At 39.1% G+C, this 24,564-nt stretch overlaps 1 protein-coding gene across 1 annotated transcript; it reads right to left on the minus strand.

Annotated features, from left to right (window-relative positions):
- Positions 1 to 166: 166 nt before the first annotated feature.
- On the minus strand, positions 167 to 16,992 carry samsn1a (SAM domain, SH3 domain and nuclear localisation signals 1a). Its single transcript, XM_007562788.2, has 15 exons — positions 16,861 to 16,992; positions 14,828 to 14,983; positions 14,436 to 14,482; positions 13,639 to 13,679; positions 12,059 to 12,139; positions 11,334 to 11,428; positions 10,636 to 10,759; positions 9,039 to 9,463; positions 4,869 to 4,949; positions 4,484 to 4,612; positions 3,932 to 4,049; positions 3,700 to 3,851; positions 3,396 to 3,617; positions 1,793 to 1,940; positions 167 to 880 (listed from the first exon to the last, which is right to left on the minus strand). The coding sequence occupies exons 1-15, from the start codon at positions 16,882 to 16,884 to the stop codon at positions 726 to 728; spliced, it is 1,998 nt and encodes a 665-aa protein (XP_007562850.1). The 5' UTR covers positions 16,885 to 16,992; the 3' UTR covers positions 167 to 725.
- Between the last annotated feature and the right edge of the window lie 7,572 nt (positions 16,993 to 24,564).

A 24,564-nucleotide genomic window follows, 5' to 3' on the forward strand; every position in this document is an offset into this window, starting at 1 on the left:
TCTTCTTTCCCTTCTACAACTACTACTACTACTACTAATAATAATAATAATAATAATAATAATAATAATACAATGCATTTATTTCTATAGTAATACAATTTTTTTATTAATTGTGGATAAAAATCAGAAACAAAGTTCTAGGTGAAATGAATGAAGACAAAATTATAACTGTATATGTTTTACTGATTTATTTACAAAAGGTTGTGAAAACAGATAAATACATATGTACTTAGCGTAGGGTTTACTCTTTCACACATACACAAACAGACACTCTCATTCAAACTCATGCTCAAAATAATACACGTATTATGTACATTGTGTAAGATAGACGGACTGAATGCCGAGGGCTGGGCTGGGCCTGGATGTGATGGGAAATATAAAAGTGATTCATCTGTGACAAATAAAGGCTTGAAACAACTGTGAGCGAAAACACTGGATCATTTGGAATGTAATAAATATAACTGACTTCATATCAATAAACTGTAACTTCTTTACCTTCATAATGCAACACAAGGATGAGATTACACTTTGAACATCTGTTCTGCAACCCACTCTTCATTCATCTTTCAAAGCGCCTCCACATTACACAAGCGCCAGGTCAGAACACAAGGTGTAAACATTACATGTTGAGAGGATTTTTAGAATTGTTTTTCATCAGAATTATTGGAAAAAAGTGTGACTTTATATTCCAAATTTCTCAGAATCCTTCTGATAAGCCAAGCGCCTCATGCCTCCGCTGTGTCTGTGACGTGCTCTGTGTCCTCCTTAGTGTCCGAACACTCAGACGGGATGAAGCAGCCTGAGTCTCTGGGACAGTCGCTGTCTTCCTCCTGCTGGCCGTGGGAAGATCCGTGCTCCTCTGCATTGCTCGTATCATCACCTGCAGCCGCAAAGAAAAACAAATTTAATAAAAAAATAGAAAAACTGTGTTGAGAGATAAGGGCTTCTGCCTACATGGAAGAAGATAACATCTGTGGCAAGTCAGTGGAAACTGATCGTGAATATCTAATATTTCTTTTGATCTACTTCTGCTACAGGAACACGTTTCTTCATGAGTAAAATGTGCCTCCGAGTGCAGTGGTAGCTTTTTTTTGATAGGCAAACGAATGCATCAGATCCCCGTCTCCTTTCTTTTCCCCCCTCTACAAGCGGGGACCATTCCTCAGTTCTGTGGTTTGTCAGAAGCTCCTAATCCCCCTGACCACAGCGCTAACCTAATGGAGCGCAGCTTGATTAAATTAGTGCCGTCTCATCCACGTCAACAGGCTTGGCAGCGTCACTGCTGCAGCGGCTGCCATCTGTTGGGGCTCACGCTATCACCCAAACAAATAAACAACAATCAGTGGCTTCTCAATCACATTTTCTCTGAGTTGCCGGATGCAGCACAACCCCCACTAGTGGATGTTGCAGTTCTCTGAATCACAAGCGAGTGCAAGTTTTGTTCTCATTCAGAGCTACGTGATAATCAGCCCTCCTGCTTAGAAATGTCAGATTACAAGAATGCCTTCTGTCCTGGTGAGCGCTTTCTGTTTGACTGACAGGAAATCACTAGTGAGCCGTAAGTGCATAGTGGCACGCAGGCAGAGGCAGGTTTCAGCTACAGGTTAAAAAAAAACAAAACAAAAAAAAACTTATTGTTTCAGTTCTTATCCTGAAACAGTTTCTAAGGTAATGAGAACGTCTCTGCAATGGCTAAAATAGATCAGTCTAGTGCTGATTCTGTTCTGTAACTTAGTTTGTTTTCTTAAGATTGGGTCATATTGAGAGGATGACTGCTCAGGATGCGGCTGACCTTCTACGTAGCGGAAGTCGGCGGCAGCGAGCAGCTTCCGCCTGTGCTCGGGGTCCTTGACGTTCAGCTCTATCAGGTGTTTGTCCTGTAGGTGCAGCAGGTCCTCCACTGTCTGGTAGCCATTCAGCAACAGGGCAGAGGCGTATTCCTGAAGCAAAACAATTCAATAGAGGGATTATTTTTAAAGTGAGGTTAAGTTATACGTTGCTTCCGTCTCACAGCAGACAACAACTCTGTTTGCATATTTAGTGCAAATCCAGAAGGCTCCAGATAATGGCTAGTTCGAGAGGGTTAAACTAACCTGGACTTCTAACATAAGGATCTCTAATCTCAAAAACCTCTCAGCTTCATGTGCGATCACTGTTTGATAAAGCTTTAAACCCTCATCGTGTTTGAAATGGATAATTATTGACAGAGACTTTCCAGAAAAGTCTACAGATTCATCCTATAGACTTCTCTACAGTACAGAATAACTGAGAATAACTGAGCAAGCAGGCAGCTAGCATTGACCAAAAGCAGAAGCATGCTGTCTAAAATCAGCTACCATCACAAAAATGTCCCACTTATTTTCATCACAGTTAGTTGTTATTCACAAAGGAAATGAAGGAGGGAGATGTGCAACACCAGTGATCTCACTGCCAAACACATTCTGAGAACTGAAGATGAAACATATTTCTGATCACTCAAGAAAGTAGGTCAAAGTAAAAATAAATAAAATAAATTTCTTTTAAAGCACCATATATATTTATTAATTTTTTGTTGTTGTTGTAAAGACTGATTGCATGCTCTGTTCTCAATTTGTGGAAAGTCACTGTGAGTGATTTTGGAGTCTAGAAATTCTTTTCAAGTTCATCTCTCAGAATGTGTTCCTCATAGGAAGATTCTGACACACCCAATATAAATGTGTCTTTGGTCTAAAGACGGGTCTGGAACTTCATTCCTCAAGTGCCAATGTTCCCACAACTTCTACATTCACCTCTGCTTCAACACACCTGAACCAAACCAAATGGTTGAGTTACCTCTTTTGGGATATCAGAAAGTTTGGCAAAGGCCCGGCCATTGATTCAGCAGTGTTGGAACATGGATGCATCCAAAAGTTCCCAAACAGTGGCACTTGAAAATTTGAGTTCCAGACCCCCTCAACGAAAGGTTCATAAAGTAGCAGGTCATTATTCAGCATTCATTGTTCTTAGATAGAATTAATAGCTAAAGCTAGAAAACAGCTGTTTTATTCCTGACTTTTCATCAGACATGTGTAAATGCATGTAGACTCTGTAAATAATCTTCATGACAAAGGAATGAAGGTTCATAAAATAATGTAAAGTAATGATGTTCTTAGGACTGGAGCTGTTTTATTATGGTGGAAGTCTGTTTTGATCTCAGCCTTTCTCAGAGTTGACGTAAGATTCAATCTCAGGGTCAAAGAAATCTGGAATTATATTTAATGAAGAGGCCAACAACATTTTACTGCAGGATATTAAGTGCTACTGAAAGTTACTAAGCAGGAATTACGAGATCAAGTTTTGAATCTGATTGATTACTGAAAAGCTTAAATTTCTAACTTGACAAAAAGGAATTGATTTCTCCTGGATCCTGTCCTCACCTCTAGGTTCAGCCGCTCCAGTAACTCCAGCAGCGTTTTGGGTCGTGGCCTCTTGCACAGCTTCTGCTCCCTGATCTTTGGACTTTCCTCCTCTTCTTCTTTCTCCTTCTCCTCTGCCAAAACATCCACGTAGATAAACTTAAAGTTGCCGACTTTGTTGTTGAGCATGCCGGTCCAGATGCCCATCGGAGGCTTCCTGATGATGTGGATGATGTCACCAACCTACAAAATCCAATTAAAGGTTGAAAAGTTATTTTCTGTCCACGTCTCCACTACTAGCAGGTCAGGTTTTGCTGGAAGTTACCTTCAGTTTCAGTGAGTCTGTGTCATAAGGACTGGGAACGAAATCGGTGTGGACCCGAGCCCGGCCGCAGAACTGACCCTGGTAGGAGCCGTCCTCCTCCAGCTTCAGGCTGTCTCTCTGGCTGGAACCGTTGGACTCGCTGGTGACGCCACCTGAACCGGTAAACCAATGATAAATACACAGCACTGGTTCTTAACACTTCACTGAGTGTGGATCGGATGTAAACACTCACTGGAGGAGCTCTGGCCGCTGTACAGACTCTCCAAGGAGTTGCTCGTCTTTGCAGAGCTTTTCTCAACTGCTGGGCTGCTCTCTGTCTCTGCTTCTGGGTCTTTGTCTGTGTCGTCCCCCTGGATCACATAAAAAGGCAAAAAAAATAATAATCAACAAGGACATGAGAGTAAACTACAACATACAGGGTCAGGTAAAGATGGAGATGCTAAAATTTCAAAGTTTAGCATCTCTGAATCTCTGAATCTGTGCTACAGCAAAGTATGAACAAAGTATGAAACTGCAGGAAGATGTTTTGTTTTTGTTTTTTTTATAATTCTGTACAGGTCAAAGTATAAAGCAGAATTGCATTGTTGCTCAGGCCAGCGTCATGTGTGAGGATGTGGGTTTGTGTTAGATGAATGTGATAAAGGAAGAGCACAGGGCTGCAGTAAATGCTGTGACAGGTACAAAGGGGGGTTTTTGGTTATCTGTGTCAGCTGAAGTGCTTGTCATGCAAAGTTAAGAGATTTATCCCAGTTGGTGAAGAAAGCATCTTAAAAAAAAGACTCACTGTTTCCTCTGAAAGAGACTTGGCGTGCTTTTTGCCCATCTTTCTTCTCATGGTCAGCGAGATCTCTTTCATCTTTTTGCCGAATCCAGCTGATCTAACGGGATCTGGACTGTCGCACTCTTCTCTGAGCTGAAGAGATTAATGGTGGACAGAAAAAAAGGTGGAATTTAGTAAACCACTTGTTTTTCTGCTCCATAAATTTACATTAAAATGCATATTTTTTTTTTAGTTAAAAGCCAATTTCAATGCACATTTTCAAAGTTGTGAAAATATGAGTACTATAGCGTATCCACAAGACAAAGGTTTTGGTGTTATATTACGCAACATGGAATTGAAGTTTGTTATAAAACATGAATGCACAAAAGAAACAAGCTTGTCCACCAACCATAGTTGTCCCATTTTCCTCAATTTTGGCTTGTGATGAGTGATGTCTGAGACCCTCAAACCTGCCGAAGCTTGTGGATCGCTAAAAGAGACAAAAAACAAAACAAAAAAAAAACAACGTACTTTTACTTTACTTGAACAGTTTGTGGGTAAATTTCCTGTCACTGTCTGCTAACAAAAGACTGAGGAATCTGGGTTATTTTATGGCAAAGACACAAAAACATCTATTATTTTGCAAATAACATGAGTAAACATGTCAAACTTTCGCCCTTTTTCATCATTTCCATTTATCTACATGTTTCCACGAAGCAGCGCTGGCAGATTTAAACAACACTACTTTATCCGCACAGAACTGGACGAGAACTCACAGCTTGCTTTTCTCTGGCACTCCCAATTTTTCATAAAACTAAAAGTCATTATAATCTCTCCCAAACCTAACCCCTCTTCCCAACACACACACACACACACACATACACACACACATCATCCCCTGTGCAGAGCACCAAAAATAATTATATAAATGATTAATCCTGTGGAAATCCTGGTTAAATATGAGCTCTATGCTCCTAGACAGCCGTCGGGGAGATTGAGTTAATGTAGCAGAAACTGCTTAGATTTGTGCGGCTCTCTGCCAGCGATTACATGAACAGAAAATTTGTTTTTACTCGCATTTTTAATTCTAGTGTTTGGATGAATCTATTTTTTATTTTTATTTTTTATTTTTTTGCATATTTTAAACTACAAATCAGGGACAATTTCATGTAATTTACGGTTTGATTCATTAGGACAAGAATAACATGATACAAAGTTAATTTAAAGGATTAAATTGCCCCACCAGCATCAGTTATGTTTAGTTTTTTAAAACCTACCTTCGGTTTGTTGCTCCTTGTTTTGTCTGACACATTAGACGCTGCTCTTTGTAACATTTTCAGCTTTGTAAATTTTCTTGCTGTTTTGGCTGCTCTTTTCTTGCCTCTCCCTCACTGATCTGACAGTGATGTGTTAACTTAACGCTCAGGCTGACTGTCTAATGAGCTGACTGGGCCACTTCCTCACAAAACACAGGATGTGAGGCAACTGACTGTGTTTCTTGCTGCAGTATTGCTTTGAAAGGGAAAAACACAAATGCTTAAGTGTGCATTTTGTGGCCTTCTTGAAAAAAAAAAAACACTTTCAGCCACTTCCAGGAACGGCTCAGTTTGGGGTTTCTAAATGCAGTGTTTTTTTTTTTTTTTTTTCGATATTATCTCGGGCAACTTAATGAGAATGCGCTTGCGTCACGTTAGCTACCGGTGTTGTGTTGCTGTGGTTAATCCACAGAGTTGGGCCAGTAATTTCACTAAGTAAATGTCAGTCACGTAACCACTGTTGGTCATGTTGTGGTATAATGCGATTATTCCCTTGCTGCCAATAAATCCCAACCAGTCTCATTTCAGTGAAAAATAAAAATAAAAATACAACAGAAAATGTGTAATAAGGATTTTTCTTCCTAAAGAAATAATTTTTTTAAACAACAATAGGGAAGTAGATGATGGTAAATGATGCTGGAGTAATCAGTCATTTCTTAATATGGGGTGAGAAATTAAGAGGAAGCACTTAGGTATGACACAGAAACAGCTCAAAGTGGCAACTTTGCTGTGTCGAAACGCTTTCCGGTTTCTCTGGGCTACCGATTTTAAAGCGAGCTGCATATCCTACCTTGAAAAAAAAAAAAAAAGATTACACGTTCAATCCTGATTTTAGTTGTTCGGTTCAAAATAATAAAATAACCAGACTGAAGGCCTTCCTGGAGAACGTGATCACTCCGATGCCATCATGTGGGGATTTGTTGCCGTGTTTATGCCACAGCTGGTTTCATTTGGTCACTTGCACAAAAGAATTCAACAGACAAAACCTCTGCCTAATCCCGCTGCAATTCAATCAGCCATGAACTCCTGGCTATTCAGATTAAGGTTTTTAATCTATGACTTCCCTGACTCCTGGCTCTGTGGTGAGACGGTTGTTCATCTTAGTTCGAGAAGGAAAACTTCTGTTTTGGAGAGGAGTGCATTATATTGTTTTTAGTTATGTGCTCCCACACCTTTCTGCAATCCAAACATGTTTCCAGATCTTTAGTACACACAACTAAAAGTATAATAATTCACCATGAATTAATTGTTACTCTAGTAACAATGATGTAAATATGCAAGCTCAGAAAAAATGTCTTTTTAACAAATTTATGGTAAATCATTTGATCATTTTCAAAACCTGCCAAAACATTACATCCGAAAGAGCATCTGAGCAAAACCATTTTTTTCCGCCACATCCCAATAAGAATGAAAGCCATCACAAAAATAGATTTTTAGTTTGAACCTTTAAGCCTAATGTTGTCTTAGCTCCATCTGTTACTAAGAACCAGTGTCCCTGCTGCTCTATAGGCAGCTCTAAATCTCTATGTGAGACCATTTTTTCATCTTTGATTGTTTCTCCCTCAATATGTTAGGCTTTGACTACTGCTCTGTGTGACACATGCTGGATCCTGCACGTGCTCTCTGACCAGCTGTGAGGGTTGTGCTCTGAGAAACGCCAACTGTTCACCAGGGCAATGCCTCCTGGCTCTGTCTAGACTATTGTAAGGTATTAGCAACAAGTAATCACTATTACAATAGAAAAATCCACAGTTAATGCTCAATTCAGAATGGATTAATTTCCTATATGGTAACATTAAGTGAATATACTGAACTCTAATAGCATCTTTTCACATTTTGTGATGTTTCAGTCTCAAAATTTGATGTATTTCACTGGGATTTTATGAGATGAAGACAACGTAGCACATAGTTTTGAAGGAAAATGAAAGGCAGTCTACAGGTTGTCAACCCCTGTGTTCTACAGCATGACGCTGCTACCACCGTGTTTCATTGTTGGGATGTTCAGATGTGCAGTGTTTGGTGTCAATACACACTTTGTTTTGTATGTTGGCCAAAAAAAAAGCTAAATATTTCCTTAACCTGACTAAAAGAAATTCTCCCATTTTTTAATGCGTCTCTTCAGTGCAGGGGTCACCAACTCCAGTCCTCGAGGGCTACCATCCTGTAACTTTTAGATGTGTCTCTGCTCAAACACACCTGGATCAAATAAACTGCTCGTTTCCAGCCTACTAAAGAGAGGAATGAATGCTGGTGAGGGAATTCAGACATTTTGGAGCAGAGGTGAATCTAAAAGTTGCAGGATGGTAGCCCTTGAGGACTGGAGTCCTCCAAAGAGGAAATCTTATAGTTTTCTTTCGAGTATTTCATCCCTATTATCTCCCATTTTAGCTGTGAATCTTTGCACATCCATACTCTCCTTGCTCTCCTGTCATTCAATGAGATCACTCATCTGTCCATTTGTGCCAAACATCACATTTTTTGATAATATTGTTTAATGACCTAACTCTGCTTAACAACTTTATTCCTGACATTTCTGCTGTGCTCCTTCGTGATACAGTTTATTTAATGTTCTCCAACAAACCTTGACAGCCGGATTTGAGCTGAAAATACACACAGCAGCTCTCTACTTACTAATTATTTGAATTGTGAAGACAACCATTGCTTTGGATTTTACTTGGGAGTTTCAGTGGACAGGGAGCAAAACACAGAACGATGCAACATCTTCTAGTTTTCTTTAAAAAAAAAGAAAAAGAAAACTTTAACAGTTTTGCATTTTCCTTCCCCATCACAATTATTTACTACTTAGTTTTGTCTATTCCAATAACATACACTGATGTCTGTCTCATCTAAAGAAATATCAGACTTTAAGTTGTTTGCATGATTTCAAGATGCTGTAGTTTTCCCGTTTTATTTTTTTTCCTTATGTGTGGAAAATCTTCTGCTCTACAGCACATCACATACTACTATTATGATGTATTTGACTGGTCCTAGGTATTCTGATGGATAGGGTTAGGGTTAACCCAACCCTCCAAACATAAAGCCCCCAATGGTTGGTAGCAACTACCTCTTCTAGTCAGTATTGGATTATGTTAAGGCAGAGAGCAGAGGAAGTGGTCTACAATCTGCGCAGAAACTGTGGCAAACCATCATATGTGGCTACGTCCTTCTGCCTGTCTGCATATTTTGCTCAATATTTAAAGGACCTTTTTTTTTTTTACTGTATTTTGTTTTAAGCTTATTAAAGAACATAATTTATTGCTTACATTTGGCTCTGACAGATCGACCTCCGTGACAGACCGTGGCACCTTTGGTTGAAGCTGACAGCTCCGTTTTAGGCTTCCATTCTGGTCCATCACCGCTTGTTGCTTCTCATCCCACTCCTTCCCATGCAGGGAAGCAAATTCATGGGGGAGCACGCGGTACTCCGTGAGGGGCCGGCAGCAGGTGTGCTCTGTGGTCCCCCAGGCGGGGCTGCTGTCCCCTGGGTTGCTCCAGCGCTGGTGGTGGGTGGGTGTCGCTCCTCCAGGTAGGCTGACCATGTCCACACAGCGGCCCGGGTTTGAGTTGTCCGGGGTGGGGAGGGTGGAGGATTTGCCCAGGTACAACCTCCTATCCGGTCTAGATGTGTATGGCACGTCCAAATACTGTGGTTCCAAGGGTGGGCTCATTGTTTTTGGTGGGGAACTCACTGGAAAAGGAGGCGAGCCAAAGAAAAACCCAAGAACAATTGTGAAAAAAAAAAAAAGTATGATGAAGAACGAGGTGCACCACAGACACGTCAGCACAAAGTTAAGGAGAAGTTTATCACAGAGTTAGGTTATAAATACACCAGTTTTTTTTTTTTTTTTTACATTCAATCCATCATATGACACATCTGCAAAACTCCCAAAAAATACATGACCGTCCACCTGAGGAGACCAGGCATCCAAGAAGAGCATTAATCAGAGAAGGTGTTAAAAGACCTTAGTGTAACTCTGGAGGAGCTACAGAGATCCAAAACCCAGGTTCATGATTTTATACAATTCACAAGTTTCAGCTGTGCACTGCAGAGGTTTTGCCTCAAAGTAAAACTGTCACAAGGAAACTCATTGTTTAATCAAAGGCATAAGAAGTCCCACTCACAGTTTACCAAAGTGTTTCATTGGACAAAGCAAACAAGTGACGTAATGTGTCCTGTCAGGTGACACCTCGTCTGTGGCACGACTCCATAACCACAACATCCCTAAAGTGAAACATGGTAGTGGCAGCATCATGGTGTGGAACGGAGATGCTGAGCAAAGCTGACTGGAAAATGGATGGAGCTAAATATAGAACAATAGTGGAAGAAAGGTCTTTCCTCCATGAGCTGCAAAATACTTGTACCCATAATTGCAGCAAAGGGTGTCTGAAAAAAAATGCACACCACAGTTTTCTAAGATTTAAAAAAGTTGTCTGTGTTGTGCCACTATTTAGTGTTGGTCTATTGCAAAATAGAAAAGTTAAATGGGAATAAAAAACTGTGATAACTCTGTATCAGAAAAGCATAAGTTTAAAGGTTTCCACAAATATCTCAGAGGGGCGACTCAGGAGGACGGCTTCATATCTTCAAGCAACATCAAAAGAGTAAAAGAGGAAATGTGGCAATGGTCAGTTGGATGAGTCAGTTTTTGCTGTGCTTTTGCTGGATGACTCCTTCTCCACTGAAAATGTGGTAACATGTTAAAAGTCATGAACTCAAGTGACCCTGCTTGCATGCACATGTTCTGGTGTCTCAAGTTTTAGCAAAGAAGCTGAGTCACACAGAAATTTAGGACAATTTAGTCTATGGAGAACACACAGAGAGAAAACCCTTTAGTAAGCATTTTTTCTACAATGTCTCACCTCTGTTATTGTGACTTTTCTTGGACACATCTTTCCCGCTCCTTCCTCCTGGTTTCTTTCCGTTCTTTTGGTTCTTTTTGGCAGCAGATTTGGGTTCTGTTATCACTCCGTTGCTATGGACACTCTGAAATGACAGAACAATCAAAATCTACTCCCGTTACCTTCAAGCATCCCACCTTGTCTTTTTGTTCACGAGGCAGTGTTTGCGCTCTCTTGCTTTCAGCAAAACAGCAAATTCTAAGTCAGTCTTTGTGTGTTGCTGTTACATAAACAGTAGCATCGGAGCGCCATCCGTGCAGCCAGGCAGCCTCTTAGTGACGCACTGAAAACAGCATCTGATCCAGCCCTGGCAGGATCTGCTTTGTTTGCCCCCTATGATGGGCATTAATCAGACTGGACACTGTCTGACCTGGTATGAGGTCTTTAAACCTTCACCACCCCCACACACATCACTACGAGTCCAAGTCATTACAGTGAGAGCAGCACTTCCATTAGTACTATTAAAACCTGATCAGCCTCAGAAAACTGACTCACAAACAGATGGAAGTCCCTGTCCATGCGAATTGAACTGGTTTTTGGTTGCACATTCAATCCCAGCAGCCGAAGCGACACGCCACACAGCAGGCTGGCACGAGGGTCGGTAAAGATCTGTGATTAATTACTGCCGTATCAGCATCAACAATGCTTTCTCTGCTCACCTGATTTGTTTGTTGTTTCTCTTTTTTCTTTGTGCCGTTATGATGTCCTCCTTTTCCTCCCTTTTTGTCTGCTCGGTGCTTAGGCTTCCTCATCTCTAAAAAAAACAAAATGTTTTGAGTTCACTTCAGGAGGTGGAAAGATGTGAACAAAACTGAAAAGAAAAGTTTCTAAAACTTCAGAAAGACACACAATCACTGGAGTTCAGCTGCAATGCCAGTTCTGTGTCAGTAGGTGGCGAAAATATAAGCATTAACAGCATACAAGTTCAAAAAAGAAGAACTGGAGCCTTGGCCATTTTTTGGATTTGGGAAGCACGTAACTCTCAGATTAGGTTCTAGTTCCAAGATGGAAAACCAGTAGGATTAGTTGAATGTTGTGTTGCTAATAATTTGTTAACTCTTTTTCAGGAAAGACACTGAAAATGATTAAAACCGACGAACCAGGGTATTACAAATCAAGAAACCACAGACTTACGTTTTGGTACACTACGAAAAACTTACTGTGTTGTGTGTCTGTTTGGCATCTTTCTAGGTAATTTGTTAAACATAAACAAACATGAAATACAACAGTAAAAGTTTATCATAATTTGCCACAAATATTAGCTAGAGTTAACAGAAATTGTTTTGTTTTGTTTTCATGATTTTTGAAAGCCAACATCTAGCTTTCAGTCCGGATGAATGCTGCAGTGCACCTTGGATGAGCTTAACCTACATTTTATTTTTACCTTCGTTGTGATTGTTGGTGATGTGGATTAAATCTTCTCGGCTCCTGGCGCGCTGCCACGCTGCATTACAGCCGGGGTTATCTGCGGCATACAGAGGCAAAGCCCAGGGATTTGATGTGAAAAGTGAGGCTGCGTCAGCCTGACTCAACTACAACCGGTTACAACTCTGCGTTGTACGGTTTCAGCTTGGACAAGAGACATTAATGTATTAAAGCCCGTCACACTTTTCCAAACCCCTGGTAAAGACAGGCTAGAGGCTTTAAAAGAAACATATTTTTTTTATTCCAACAGAATAATCTTAACTATTTTTTTTTTATTCCAATCTTAAATTTGATTACATTAATTTAGTCTGCAAAGAAATCTCAGAGAAGAAATAATTGTTTTTTAATAAACAATTGGCTCTGATTGGTAACCCTGCTATCAATACTTTGCATGTCCTCTAATACAGATATGATGGTACTTAGTCTTCTCCTATCACATTTTTTTAATCCGAAGCCCAAAGAGCCCTACTTTAATAATCTCTTGAGAGACGTTGGTCCTCTTTTATGCTCTATTCTTTTCAGCTCACATCACAGCTTTTCTGTAGGATTTAGGTCTGGAGACTGAAATAGTCATCCAGTCGTAGCCTATTTTTAGCTTTCGGTCCCAGTGTTTTAAAAAGCTCAGGATGACCTGAACTCTAACAAGGACCCCTGGACCTGTGGGAGACAAAGAGGCCCACAGCATCACAAATCCACAGCCGTATTTAACAGTGGACATAAAGCGATTCTTATATTCATACTTTCTTTCACTCTGGACACTGCAGGGTATTTGTTTTCAAAAGTTAAATCTTGATCTCATGTGATCAAATTACACACTTCCAGTGGCATTTAAGCAAATTTGACACCTTTGCCATATGAAACTGTTTTCTTTCTGGCAAGCATTTCAAACAACCGGTCAGCATGTACGTAACATCTAATAGTTTAATAGTGTTTTATAAACGCTCAAGAAAGCTCTTTCTGCTGCCGTTTAGACCTCTGTTCATGCTGGACAGTGGGTCCTCATACAGCCTTGTTTGTCATTGTTTTTAAATGTTTTAATTGCTACTCTGACAGCAGATATGAGCTGGGGTTTGGGCAGTAGTGCTATATTTTTCCATCATTTTTTATTTTTATTTTTTTTAAAAATGTTTTTGTGGAACTAATCGTAGTTATTTCCAGTGTTCTGACAGGAAATGGTCGTGGGGGGAGGAAACGTGCAGAAAAAGTTCAGAAATCTGATAATAATATTAACCTCTATACATGGATGGTATGTTTCACCTTCGCCCGCCAGTCACATCTGCCTCTCTCTTCCTACGCTAGGACTGTGGGAGGGTTATCATATGCTGTTTCTTTCTTGCGTGGTATGTTCTCTTATCTTTCCCATCTTAAAAAGTAGCTAAGCAACATAGGCCTCTGTGTCACGTTATTTTTATACCGCAGCAAAACAGGAAGCAATAGAATACACATTAAAGCTTCCTAGATAATCTGATCAAGATAAAGCACCAAATGGGTTTCTTGCCAGCCCTCAAATTGATCAACATTTCATCAAGCAGTACTCACCCAGTGTTTCATTGTCTGACAGGGACTTTGATATGTGTGTTCTGAAAGGAAAGGACACAGAATATTACACACGTCAACTCAGAGGATTTTTGCAATATCTTTACATTACATTGCTCACCCATGTAAATACAAAAACAACGAGCTTAAAACGTTGTCACCAGAGGGAATGTTCGTGTTGTTTCAGATGTTGAACTGAATATGCTTTCAGAGAGACGGCACTGTGAGAACAGAGTAAACCAGAGCCAAAGGAAGTAAAGGTAATGTGGCAACCGGGACCTTGAATAAACTTAGTTCAACTGGCCCAAAGCCCCATAATCTACCTCCTGCTGGCAAGACAATCTGCAGGACCTTTCTTCTAAAAAAAAAAAGAGGCAAAAGCTTCCTGTGAAGCTGAATAGAAAAAGAAATGAAAAAAATATTAAGCTTCCAACTGTGCGTCAATCCCTCATGTTAAAGTGGGACTATGCTTCAAATGGAGAGAATGAAGTGATGGAGAGGAGGAGCCCTGCTGAGGATCTGATCTGTTTTTGCTACACAGAGGATTTACAGAATTAAGTCCTCAGTGAAAATAAACAGGGAGCATCTCAAGCCCTATTATTTCTTAATGAGAAGGCCCTTTCACTTGCAGGGAGGGCCTTTTTGGACTGACTGACATGTGCATTCAAAAAGACTCGTAGAGTATAATTGTTTTAATCCAATTCCATTTCCTGTGTATTTTGGAATGATATAAATATTAGAAATTAAATTCAAGATATTTAAAAAAAAAGCACGTAGCTCGCTTATTTTGATGAGTTTACCTTCTGTCCCTTTTGTTGGAGTTGGCCCCATGTGTCTGCGGCATATCCTGAATGAAAAAGAAACGCTTCAGTGTTTAAAAGTTACTTTTCAACAAAAAACTTTATGAAGTTTGTACTGAGTTTGTCAATGAATTATTCTCCATGCAGTCTGTAAGGATCAATTAAATGGACATGAGGAGTGCTTGATTTACAAGCTTAATTTATACACTAAAAAGGATCTGACCTCTGTAGCAATATGTTGGTCATTTCATAATCAGCTTTATTTCACTGAAACATCCTGGGACTTTACAAAAGCCAGTAATTCACAGATTTAACTGCAGCACTGACCAACTGCGTCCACCAGTCCTGCTGCAGACACGTTTGAGGCCTCAGTGAAAAATGTCCCCGCTCACCATGGATATAGACCTTCCAGAGCCTCTCCACCTCATGTTGTCATCCAGCAGCACTGCTGGACTGCAGGAGCGACTGGACGAGCGGCTAGGGATGGGCGGGGCCGGGCCGTCGGTGGAGCTCTGCACTGCCTCGTACAGGCTGTCCATAGACCCCTCCTGATGGCAGGTGGACATACAAGAGAAGAAAGCATTTATTTTAGCAAGCATGGTTTTCTAGGCTGTGGAATCTGATACATTTCTGGTTTTGCTTTTTAAAAGCTTGCAATGGATGACTTGAAAATCAAATCAAATCACATTTTATTGTCCCCGAAGGACTCAGGAGCTGTAACAATAACTGCCTTGGCAGTGCTACACACAATGCAACATAAACCAGTAACTCTTGTTAACCCCTCATTCACAGTGGAATAAAACTCACCTGGATGACAGTGCCAAGTCATTGCATCACCACCAACTTATTTTCCCATTTCATCCCAGCCTCCTTCTATTCAAGGAAACTATTTTGGATTCTTGTATTGAACCCTTAGCACCTTTTTTCCCCTGGTTCTTAAATATTTGGACAATCTATGTTGAGAAATGCTCATAAAAATCTCAGATATGATTTGTTGTAATTGAAAACTTTTATCAATGTTTTCATTGAATATAGTTTCTTGTGTAAGTTAGTAGTTGACTCCTTTGAAAGACAAGAGATAATGATCTCAAATCCAAACAACATAATTCTCTGACTGCTGTTTCAGTAGGTGAGTTGAAATACTGAAAAAAAGTCTATTCTAGGTTTGGGTAAGTTTTATTTTTAGGTCTGTATTTGATTCCTGTGAGGGTCTGACTGTCACTTACTTACTTTTTGACAATTCTATTGCCAAAAAGTAAGTTTATCATCATCAGAGTAAATATCAAAAATCTTGTGATTAAATTCTAAGTCCTTTTATGTACATCAAAACCATGTAGCTCAGGCTTCAGGGATCCACTGCTGATTTTGTATGCCTTTGATGGCAGATTACCAACTCTAAAAACTAAAATTGACTACACACACCCACAGGAGTTATACATTTATATAATCCATAAAGTGAGAACATGACATACAAATATGCATTTCAAATCCATGCATTAAAATAGTACCCCTAAGGATGTGATGCATATGAAACAGACTCAAAGCAATTTTTAAATATGCTTATCAATAATAAATGCAGGGAAGGATTGACTTTCCTTCAAGCAGATTTCAGATGGATTATAATTTGCTGGCCATGTTTGGATTCCTTCTAGGAACAAATAGCTAATGCTGTTGTTCAGCTTGTCCTGTCTGCACAGTGATTTTTTATTAGTGGAATAGAAACATCAACTGTTTTGTTTACATTTTTGAGTTTTTTTTTTTTTTTCTGTGTCCTAAATTTTGTTTCGGTTTCCCTTTTACATGCATTACACTTTAGTGACAAAACGAAAAGATCAATCAGTGCAAGTCTTTCATCAGTTTGCACCATGACAGCTGGACAACTGCAGAGATCGTATGATGGATGTGCTTTAACTAGAGAAAGATTTCTTGGTGTTTTCTCTCTCCTTTAAGAGCCACACATAAAGACCTCACCTAGATACACAAACACGGGGTTGTGTGTTTGTGCAAACATGTAATATTTCATTTGTAAAGAACAATGAAGACACCTGCTGGGAGTAAGCCAAAGGAAACAAATGAGCTTAAAGTGGTATTTAAAACATCTCAAACAGCCAAGCCTAGGACTTAGCAGAAAGAGAAACTGACTTCAGACTTTTGTATTTACTGCAGCTTGATTACGTCTACCTGCAAATGAAAACCAGGACAGTTTTGTTGTCTCTAGAGTCACTGTTGGATCCCTTAACATGTCTAGCTCTGGTGAAAGTTCACCATTAATCGCACATCGCCTCTGCGTGAAGTTTTAACAGAGGAGTTCGCTTTACAGACGCTCATGTTCCTTATTCCCCAACCTCCCAGCTGCAGCACAACTTTTGCACATGACACATCTCTGAGCACAATATACACACAGAAAGTAAAAAAAGAGTCTTACCAGTGAAAAGCAGAAAAGGTTCATATTGGCTGTAACGTGTCCTGTGCGCTTCAGGGAATCAGAAACGGAGCAGAAACAGCCTGCTGACAGACAGCCAGAGGCTGAGAGACACAACAGTTCAGAGTGAGCCCAGCCCGGGTTGCCTGCTGTCTTCACAGATTAATACCATGGAGAAATCCCTGCTCTAATCCAATAGATGGACCACCAGTACTCTGTCAGCTATGGCAGAACACACTCATGACAACAAGCCCCCTCCACCCCCCAACCCTTGCTACTGCTGGGGCAACAGATTAGGTCTTTGTTTAAAATCTTTTACCATTCATTCACCTTTTTACATCTGGTTATATCATAGGAAGTAGAGGCAGCCATTTTCTACTTATATCCATCATTTATTTTGCTGTTTACCACTGCCACAGGCACTACAGCATGTAGTTATTAAATGAATCACTCAATGATTGATTCATGCTTTCTAATAAATAAAACTTGAACTATTTTTCAAACTTGAATCAAATACTGCACGTATCGCTTCGAAAATACCGTACGGTATTTTCGAAGCGATGTTCTGATAAGTCCAGCCTTCTACACATTTAAAATTTGGAAAATGCTTTTAAATTGAGCAGGATTAAATTCAATTTTACATTTTTGCTAACTACATGTTTTAAAATCAAAGTAAAAATAAGTCGAAGCGCAATGATCAATAAGTTAAATGTTATTTTAGCAGCAATACAAACAATGTTGTTCCATGCTGCTTTACACTTTTTAATGCAGTTATGTAAAAGCTGTGAATCTGTGACATGTTCACTTTAGGTTTTCATACCATGAGAATCTCAGTCTGACCCACGTCCATGTGCAATAGTGAAAAGTGACACTGGGGTATAAATATATGACAGTAACGATTGACTTTGTCGCTAAAACTGGGTCCAACATGACTTTGGGCTTTGAACATGATTGTAAGATAAAAGAATAAAATAAATAAAAATATATAATCAATAATAATCAACAGAGATTTCACGCCATTTACAACATTTAGAACATTTGTGGACTTTATTTTGATTTCAAAGGTTTTTCTACAACTTTTCCTCAGTTTTGTGAATTATTCTTACTGGGTTTTAGTGTGTGTATTTTAAGAGTGACCAAGCTTGAGTCCACAATGTGGACCTCTACTGTTATTATTTTACTTCAAGAAGTAAACATCTGTGGGACCACTTGGAAAGAATTGACAAGGATTTGTTCTCAAAATCGCTCTCCAGTGGAAAAAGACCAGTTGACAGGTGGGTGGGTACTACTAAACTCAAGATATAAATGACTTCCTCTTGAATTAAAAGCCTGAAAGCTTCCTGTGGCTATTAGGACTGAAGAAATTCTTCAGATCAGAAAACAAATACAGCAAAACAAAGACAAAATGTATACTTGCTTTGGATTCCAGTACTTAGGATTTCGACACGACAAACGGAGAGTCACTTCATAGAGTAATCTAAAATAATTAATACACCCTCCAGTCTGGAAGGCACATCAAACAAATGAGTGAAATGATCAATCACTGTATTTAGCCTGGATGATTAGAAGGCTATTACATAAACAGTGTTACACAATCAAGGCTCTTACCTGCAAATTAAATGACCAAATAATTTTAACTCCAAAATCCCTCTCAGAGTTCACCTGACTCTGAGAGTGAGAGACATATGACCATATTTAATAACTGCGGTTCACCAGACAAAACAAATATGTGCTCACATTTGTTCCACTTAAAGAACATTTGAATGTTATTAAGGCTTAAACACATCTTCAAAAGAAAGAAGAAAAAAAACATAATGGGGGCGATGAACACAAATTTGTTTTTTAATTGCATAGTAATTGTACCTGCCTGAGGTTGATGTGCTTTTATTTGCCCTGAACTTGAACTTTACAGAACCATTATGTTTACATTTATTAGTTACAGCTGTCAGATGAAGAGATTGTCAAAGACGCATGAAAGGAAAACGTTTGCAATGAAAAAAATGCACTTGAGTCCCCAAGTAAATATACCAGTATATCCAGTCAGACCAGCAGATAGCATAAGAAAAATACGTGGACTAATAATGAAAGCATGCATTTGCAGGAAAACCATTCGTCTTTGGCAAACATACGCTCCTCTTTTTATCGTGTGTCACAATCTTTAGAAAAAGAACACAAACACCCTGAGCTACAGAGCACGTTTGTTTGCACCTTCTCAGCCTCAGCTCTTTCCTGTGTGGGCAGCCCATGTGGGTAATACATTTTCCCCGACTTTAACTTGTGGCTCAGTGTAGCTACTGACTTCCTCAGAAAACACAATAATTCCCTTACACAATGGAAAGAAATGCTGAGGTTTGAATTGTAGCTCACACTGTGTTTGTTTTGTCAAACTGAGATGGTGATGGCTTCCAGTCATTAGATCTGCTTTTCTTTTTGTTCAGGAGAAGGTTACAGTATGTGTTCTTTGCTTGGCATCATATGCATTGTATAGGTTCTACTCTTAATCCATCACCTCTGGAGAAAACATCTGGAGCGATTAATAAGCATGACCTAGAATTTCACAAAGATATGACACACTATCAAACAACTTAAGCCTCTTTAATTTAGTTTAGCTGCTGTATGCTGTACCCTTCCTAAGGGTTTGGTATCTACATCTTAATATTTCTGGACTTGCATGTAGGTGATTATCTTAACTTTAAGAGAAAGAGCTTGCAGGATCAGTTGTAGTTGCAATGTCACTTACAGTATATGCAAAGGCATTCAATTTGCTGAGTGAAACTCTGTTTTGCAGTTTTGATTTACAGGAAGCAGAGCTGTACAGAACAGGGTGTGAAAACACCTTGAACACAAAGAACAATGTGGGAATGCTGCCAGGCAAGAGCTTACCAGTGCTGGTTGATGATTTCTGGGAAGCTTTGTCTCCATTGAGTAAAGCTTAAAGTTAAATGAAAGATTTAATGGCTTGTAAGGGGGGGATGACACCATAAATACATGAGCAGAGCTATTCATTAAACTCTTATAGGCAAACAATGCCTCTAAGAGTCCTAAGCTTCTCTGTGTGCTTTTTACCTTTTTCTATGATGAAAAGAGCAAATGTGATGGTTTTTTAAGTTTGACTTGACTTTCAGATTAGAGACAGACTGTGACCCATTTAGCTCCAGCCCGTCCCAGTGAAGCGCTAAGTGACATCATGACAGGATTAAGAGAGTATGAGTGAGTGGCTGGTCTGCCTTTTCACACTCGCTGTTGCTCGGTTTGCTCAGTTTTCTGGAGAAAATGAACGAGGCTGAAAATCTTTTGGTCAACATTTGTGTATTTTTATTTAAAAGCAGAAACAAAGACTGAAAATAAATCACAGAAGATTCTGATATGTAAAATCATCTTGTTTGGCGGTAGAATTTATATAATTTCCTTCATCATTGCGCTTTGTAGTAACAGGGGAGTAAAAGCAGACGGACGCTTCAGCACTAGCAGAGGTCCTCCTGGCAGCAGACAGTGAAGAAGTCCTCAGCACAGAACTCCTCACAGCTTCGAGACAGTGCGTTGCCTGTGAATAAAACCTCCAGTCAATAAAACTTCTCTGCCTTGTTGATGCTTTTCTTGCATAAGGCTGTCGCTTGTCTCCTGTGCGTCAAACTGAATTTGAGCAGAATAAGTTCTACCTACCCTTTCTGTAGGTTTTGCAGTACTGGGTTGAACTGTGACACACTGTCTCTGTCTTGCAGATGGTGTCGTTCTCATCCTGGCAGGTGAAGCATTTCAGTGTGAGCACTAGAAAAGAAGAGATCGAATTCAAAACCAAGACAAAAACAGTTTTCTTGTTTAGTTTTTTTTTTTTTTGGTGTGAAACATTAATTAATGAGTCACACATTAAATAAAAACACAAACTTCCTATAAGGATTTAATCTAAGCAACATTTCAGTCTGATTTCATGTCAAAATACTGTATTGAAAGTAGGAGAAGTAGCCTTTGATTACCTTGTGTGCTGCACAGCAGCAGAACCAGCATGGAGAGCAGCAGGACCTTCATGTTGTCGGATGCTATGTGAAAAACTTCCCGATGCAGGACTTTTATACTGTCAGTCTACCTCATACCAAACCTGTCCTGAGGCATGCACTTCCTTGTAGGTAATATTCCAGTAAATGGCCTGCCCTTCTTTCAACGCCTGCAGGTGGATTAAACTGTATTTAACCCTTTCCTGATGGAAATCGCTGCTGTTGATCAGATTAACTGTTAATTTCTCTGATGATCTATGATATTATCTCCTATCTATCACACTCAGATTGTGTATGGAATTGGATAACAGCTGAATTCCAGGGTTTTCAGCAAAGAAGTTGTTTTTTTGTTTTTTTTACTTTGGGTGTATGTCAGACCTGCACATACAACTCTGGGTGACTCAACAAGAAAATGTTCCAGATTTTACATTGTCTACTTCTTGAGTGCTGCTTTTTCATAAAGCTTTTGATCTATAAATGCGTGAGGTATCGTGCGACATTTGTGCAAAATTGACTGTCTTGTCACACCGTGGCCAGGTTAGAAACTACGAACATCAGCATGTGAACATGGTGAACTTTTCAGTGTTGTCTGGCTGACTTAATTGAAAATGTGAATAAGTCAGGCAGGATTTCTTTGTATTCTGATGTGGGAGTGAGATGTAAATACTTTCACTTCTACCGCTGGTAATGATGATGAGACATATTTAAAACGCAGAGTGGCTGCTCGTCCTGTTTGTTTTAGCTAGGCCATATGTTTTTGTCATTCCTTCTCAATTTGTTTACCTGTGATCAACATTTTTGCCTTTTTATTTCACGTGAACACTGAGCTGTAGCCACCTGAGGTCAGCTTGTTGAATAAGGAACTTTAGGTTAACAGAGGAGGCATTTAAGGTTCCTTGTCGTAATTCAGAAAGTATAGTTCTTGAAAGATTTTTTTTTTTAAATCAATGTATATTTACCTATAAAATTGAAAGTTTGACTCGAATTCATGTTCGAGCCCCAGATAAGATGACTCTCTTACAGTGGTGTGGAAAACAATTTGCCCTGTAATTTTTTTCAGTGTTTCAGAACATAAAAACAATTTGAATATTAATCAAAAACAACACAAGTAAACACAAAATACAGTTTTTAAAGAATGGTGTTTATTATTAAAGGGATAACAAAATCCAAACGTACATGGCCCTGAGCTTTCAAGATGGAGTCTTGACAATGGACAGCAGAGTTGTGCACTCTGATAAAAGCATCTTTTCATTGTCTGCATGCAGTCACAGACAGAGGTTGTACAAAAGAGCGAAATCACTGGACAGCTGGTGTGCTGAGGTAAAAGTAAAAAATCCTTTTTTGGCACTTTGCAATCACATAATGCAGTGTGCTTTTGAGAGGAAGGGTGGATAACATACACCAAAGCCACTGATCAGATGGTGGCCTCTGGTAGAAATCTTGTTTGGGAGGGTGTATGTACTGCAACACATCATTCTGTATCATATCATGAACAGGACAAAATGACTTGACAAAACCAAAAGTAACACAAACCCTGAGGATGCCACGTCACCGTAAATAAACAAGTTCTGTCTGCCACATTTAAAGCAGAAGCTGATGAACGAGTTGTCACACAAAAATGTGTCCACTGCACGCAGAAAATCTCAACCAGTTTCACATTGCTTCACGTTACCTGTAGTCAGGATCAGGGAGTGGCAATACAATAGCAATGATGCCCAAAGTACAAGATTTAACCATATTAAATGTTATTACTGTTTCAACATGTGAACTTGATGATGACAACTTTTTTATCTCATAAAACGTCAAAGCAACATATTTTGTGATTTGTATGAGTTTTAAAAACACACAGAAAGCAACTGAATCACAGAGAAGAGTTTCTAACAAACTATTCTGTTGGTAGAAGTGAAACATATCCATAAATAAAAGAACACATTGCTTTGGAATAGTTTCAGAATAAAATAAGAAAGAGAATAATAGGTTTACATTTGCAATTTTATATCATTTTAACACAGGTGCACCCCAAGGCTCAATTCTTGCCACACAACTTTTTAGTTTATATAAAGATTTGCCATATTGTGCATATTGTGGAAAATGAATCTTGTTCAAATTAAAAAAATACCAATAAAGAAAAGATTCTGCCTTGCAGAACCAATCTGCCCACCAGTGAAATCTGAAGCCTGACTGAAAAACAATGTTGTATGATGTCATACACTGTTAAATTGTTTTGAAATGTCGATTCTTAAAGACTGTTGCACTTCTACTGAGTTTTTTATTTTAAACTTAGAACTTTAAACATGATCTCTTCTTCTTATTTAAACCTAACCAAAAGTAAAAACTGGGAATGGCCGTTAAAAACTACTCTATGCCGTACTTCCTAAACTGCATACTCACTAATTGTCCCTGTACAAAAAGTTGTTCAAGTTTTAGAAAAGAGTTTTTGCAGACAATAAAGCGTTGAATTACAGGAAACATTACCCCAAGTTTTGAATGGTTCTATTGTCATTCAGAACAATCTAAAACTGTTTCAAGTTACTTCTACACTGATTGTGTCTTTCCCCACTGAGGGTGGAAATAAAACTTGGATCAGTTAAATTCCAAGCATAAAAATATATGTTTAAGTGAAACTTAAGTGTAGATTAAAAACTGTATAGATGTGTCTTGATCTGGTGTCAGAGGACACAAAACTGAAAGCAAGACGTGTTAAAAATAGAAAATGGAGAACAAAGGAAAAGAAAACAACCAGAAACCGGTTTCATTACTGATGAGAACTTACTGCAATCTTAAAGTAATAAACGTGATTTGGATCTGTAAAAGTTAAATGTGAGGCATCCACAAATATTTGAAGAATTCAATCATTAGGTAATAAGAATTTGACTAGAGGCTGACAGACAAACATATGATACTGACTAAAAAGAATAACAGCACATTTCTAAAGTCACATGATGAGGAACTGTGTGTTATTTAAAGGAGCAGTCTGCCAAAACTGAGACACCCTAGAATCAACCACAGCTCACCCTGAACAAGCTGTTCTATTCTTCTAAACACAACTCATCGACTTTATTTTACTCCTTTTTCTCTTTAAAAACATCACTTTGAAGATATATTTCCATAACGTAAAATAACTTGTAAAGTTTATGTATTCAGTTATTCAATTCAAAAAGTGAAACTCTGATGAACATGTAAAATCTTTCAAGATTCAACAGAATCAAAACTATGAATAAACAGAAACAGAGTGGACTGAAAAACTATAAATGTGATGCAGCAGGCAGGACTCAGGAAAACACAGACAGAGAAGAGGAGAACCAGGAAACCAGGTGAATAACAGAATAATCCAGCAGGGAGTGACAGAGAATGATGCTGAGTTTGATTACTTGATAAAGAACAGGTTGCTGATTAGAAACAGGGTGCAGCTGGTAAGTCTATTCTTTCCCATTTTTTCCCAGGGCAAGACACACATGTTTTGTTCTGGTGGTGATCAGAAAGGCTGAAGGCACAAAATGACAGCCTCATTCCTGTCCGACTGCCCCTGGTCAGCCGTGGCTACAATCCAGTAGCTTCCCATCATTAGAGTGCAAATGTGCCCTTACAGGTCACANTTTAGTTTAGTTTTAAAATATTTCTAGTTTTTATTTTCCTGTTTGGGTTAGTAGTCACAAAAAGAATTGTATGATGAGGACTTTTGTGAAAAATCTATGGTCTATTATTGTTTCTTCTG

This window comes from Poecilia formosa, unplaced genomic scaffold (assembly GCF_000485575.1).
Source record: "Poecilia formosa unplaced genomic scaffold, Poecilia_formosa-5.1.2 Scaffold141, whole genome shotgun sequence".
Classification (NCBI taxonomy): Eukaryota; Metazoa; Chordata; class Actinopteri; order Cyprinodontiformes; family Poeciliidae; genus Poecilia; species Poecilia formosa.